Here is a 3,283-nt window from a genome sequence, read left to right on the forward strand (position 1 = left end):
CGCCGGATGGCACTCATGCTTACCGAAGCGCCGTGCGAGCCTGACATATACCTTGCATTCCGGGGTGCTGGCCAAGATCACACGCGGGGGGAAAGGTCCGAATCAGCCTGATTCTCCAAAACTGATATTATTAACTGCGCTGGAACCTAGTCCCGGTCGCATGTTATTCGCAACTACAACTTTAATTTCTGGGGCTGTTGTTGATGAAAGGTGCCGCTATTTGATCGGACCACATACGCTGACCTTGTCGTCGGTTTCTTGATTAGCTTATTTTTTTTAAATACCGGAACCTTCCGGTTTGGAGGAATTTCTTAAATTTTGACACATTTTTCACACAGCTATGCTGACTGTTGAAAGATGGTGAAAATTACCAGCACTTAAAATTTTCACAACTGACTGTCGAAAATAATCGCTGCAGTACACTCAGCACACGATAGTGAAGGACAGAAAGATACAACACAACAAAAAACGCGCTATGACAGATGAGCCTTACGTGATACAGGCGATTGCTGTCCCGATTTCTGGACGATTGTTCGAGTTCCTGTGCACTCGTAGGAATTTCATCCCGTAATGAAGGAATTGTGAAGCGTCACGAGATTCGGAAGGGTTCCCATTCGAAATTGACCAACTTCCCTGTGATTCAAAGAGTCATTATCCTGAGCGCAAAAATTCAATCTTATAGTGTTTTCGTTTATAAGCAGTGGCAACCTAGTTATCCACGAGTTTTGCCCTAACTGCTGTTTTTGTGTTCGTTTATTAATTCAGAAGTCCACTAGAATTGCCCGAGGTTTGAACCTCAAGCAGGCGGTTGCAACCCGTAGAAGTTGTCAGTGTTGGGGGCAAGCATAAGGTTGACTATAGCAACCATATATTTGCATCGTCCTGGGTGACGATTCTGTTTGTTTATTCAGAGAAAGTTTTGCCCCGCGCCAGTGGAGAAAAACGAAAACGGCATTAGTGTGTATGGTTGCTATACTCACACCTATGTTTACCCCCACAGTGACAACTTTTACGGGGTGCAACCGCCTGCTTGAGGTTCAAATCTCGGGCAAAACTAGTGGACTTCTGAATTAATAAACGAACACAATAACAGCAGCTAGGGCAAAACTCGTGGGTAACTAGGTTGCCACTGCCAATAAACGAAAACACTATTAGTAAAAGTTTTTTTTGTAAACATTGAAACCATGACAATTCGTGACGTCAGTTGCATTTTCAAGCAAACACGCTGATACCGTGTTTGTTTTCTCCTCTCGTTCATTGTTCCATCCAAGGTTCTTAGATACACACCTTGGTTCCATCGTAACCGATAAAAACAAACACAAATCGTCGCCAGTGTATACATGTATTTTCGTATCTGTCGTGTGAAAATCGTTAAATTTCTAAAACAGTTTTAGAAAGTCTCAATCGTTTTTAAACTCAAACATATTATGTTTTTTTAATCAACGAGCACAAAATAGAATATGCCCTGCTTTGTACCTACTTGTGACACGAAAGACGACCATGGTCAAACGCGTGAATGGCCTCTGAATTCAGTATTGGCCAAACGATGGCTCCAAGCAGTTCAGGCAGGCTGCCAGCTCGGAAGCGTCTCATGGAGGAGCGATCTAGCATCGAATGCTCTGGAAATTTGTGATGCCCATTTCGAAGTGACTAACTTGACCCAACACTATTTGGAACCTTCACGATTCCGCGATAAGTAATTCATTGATGCCTACCTAAGTCATGAATAAGTGACCTTTACATTTCGTTTCAGAGATGGGGTCACGTTTTCAATCGAAAGCTGCAAGATCTGTCTGGAATTCTATAGAGCAGAGGACGTTTTAGATTTTGATGTTTTCATGATTCTAAGAACCAACGTTCTACCACAAAACGTCGTTGGGAAGCTAATTAGTTCTTGTCCACAAATTTCAAGTTTAATTTGCGTCGAGTGTGCCGCAAAATTAGAAATGATCGAATCCGTTGCAAACTTTTTCGATCGATGCAATGAGTCCATGGCTCTACTCTATCAAAACGTGAATGAGATTGAACATGAATTGGTCGAAAAACTTAATCACACTGATGGGCACAGCCTCGTTTCGACTATAGAATTAGTAAAAAGTGAACCAATAATTAGTATGGGAATGGATTTGGAAGACGTGGGCGGAAACAGACATATAGAGGCAAAATGCATGATTTGTAAAGAAGAATTTTCTTCAGAAATGGAAGTTATTAAGCATTTAAAAAACCAACATGACGACAAAAGTCGTTATAGTTGTAAAAAATGCGATAGAAATTTTTACAAAATCATCCCTTTCCATCGTCATCTTATTTCAAACGTAGGAAGGAATTCTGAGGAAGGATGTCTGCCTATGCGGAAAACACTAAGATCTAAACACACTTGCGATAATTGTGGCGAAACGTTTTCAAATGTGAAGAAATTTACTGTTCATCGCAAAGCATGTAAACAGAGTAACAGTAACAAACAATTGCATCATGACAAGAAATCATCGGAAAAAGACACAAAAAAGCAAGCACTTTATAAAAGTTTGATTTGCAGAAAAAAACACGAATATGGCCAAGAACTGACATCCCACATCCGTTCTAGTCATGTTGATCAGATGTATCCTCACATGAGTTGCGGCGAATGTCAACGATTATTTAGCTGTGAAATTCAATGCCACATTCAAAGAAACTCTCATTTAGAAACCAACGCTGGTAAGATTTGTAACATACGCTTTCCTAATAATCAGAATATGGAGACTCATATGCATCAATCTCATTCCCCTAGGGGAGACAAACCGAACGAGTGCAGCGTCTGTCAAAAGACGTTCAAATCGCCACAAATTCTGAAAAAACATCAATTAATACATGAAAAGGTGTTTGAGTGCGAAATTTGTGAAAAATCATTCAATGGACCGTACAACCTAAGGCTGCACTATTCGAGAATGCATTCCGATGAGCGAAATTTCGAATGTGATGTTTGCAAAAGAATGTTCAAGGTTCCAGAAGATCTCGTAAGGCATCGGGTGATCCACAACGAAAACCGTGATTACATATGCGATGTTTGCAAGAAAACTTTCAAAACAAAAAACAATCTTCGATATCACCTGAAAACCATACATGCCAATACGCCATCAGGCCTCAGACCCTATATTTGTCTGATTTGCAAGACCCGATTTTCAAGACCTAGTGACTTAAACAAGCATATTGAAAACGGCCACAGCAATGAGGTGTATCCAACTGTCAAGTGTTCGGAATGCCCAAAAGAATTTACCAGCACCAAACGACTGGTTCAGCATGGGAT

The 3,283-nt window shown here is 40.8% G+C and overlaps 1 protein-coding gene across 1 annotated transcript; it reads left to right on the forward strand.

Annotated features, from left to right (window-relative positions):
- The first annotated feature begins 1,100 nt into the window (after nucleotides 1-1,100).
- Nucleotides 1,101-2,968, forward strand: LOC129749350 (zinc finger protein 37A-like). Its single transcript, XM_055744301.1, has 4 exons — nucleotides 1,101-1,199; nucleotides 1,458-1,696; nucleotides 1,754-2,694; nucleotides 2,768-2,968. Exons 1-4 carry the CDS (start codon nucleotides 1,185-1,187, stop codon nucleotides 2,827-2,829), a joined length of 1,257 nt encoding a protein of 418 aa, XP_055600276.1. The 5' UTR covers nucleotides 1,101-1,184; the 3' UTR covers nucleotides 2,830-2,968.
- The last annotated feature ends 315 nt before the right edge of the window (nucleotides 2,969-3,283 follow it).

Source organism: Uranotaenia lowii, chromosome 1 (genome assembly GCF_029784155.1).
Source record: "Uranotaenia lowii strain MFRU-FL chromosome 1, ASM2978415v1, whole genome shotgun sequence".
Taxonomy (NCBI): Eukaryota; Metazoa; Arthropoda; class Insecta; order Diptera; family Culicidae; genus Uranotaenia; species Uranotaenia lowii.

Bases quoted from the DNA above. Each gene is read 5' to 3' on its own strand.
- LOC129749350 (XM_055744301.1), top strand. The intron at 1,697-1,753 runs GTAATTCATTGA...ATTTCGTTTCAG, and splicing joins CCTTCACGATTCCGCGATAA to AGATGGGGTCACGTTTTCAA. The intron at 2,695-2,767 runs GTAAGATTTGTA...TCATTCCCCTAG, and splicing joins TCATTTAGAAACCAACGCTG to GGGAGACAAACCGAACGAGT.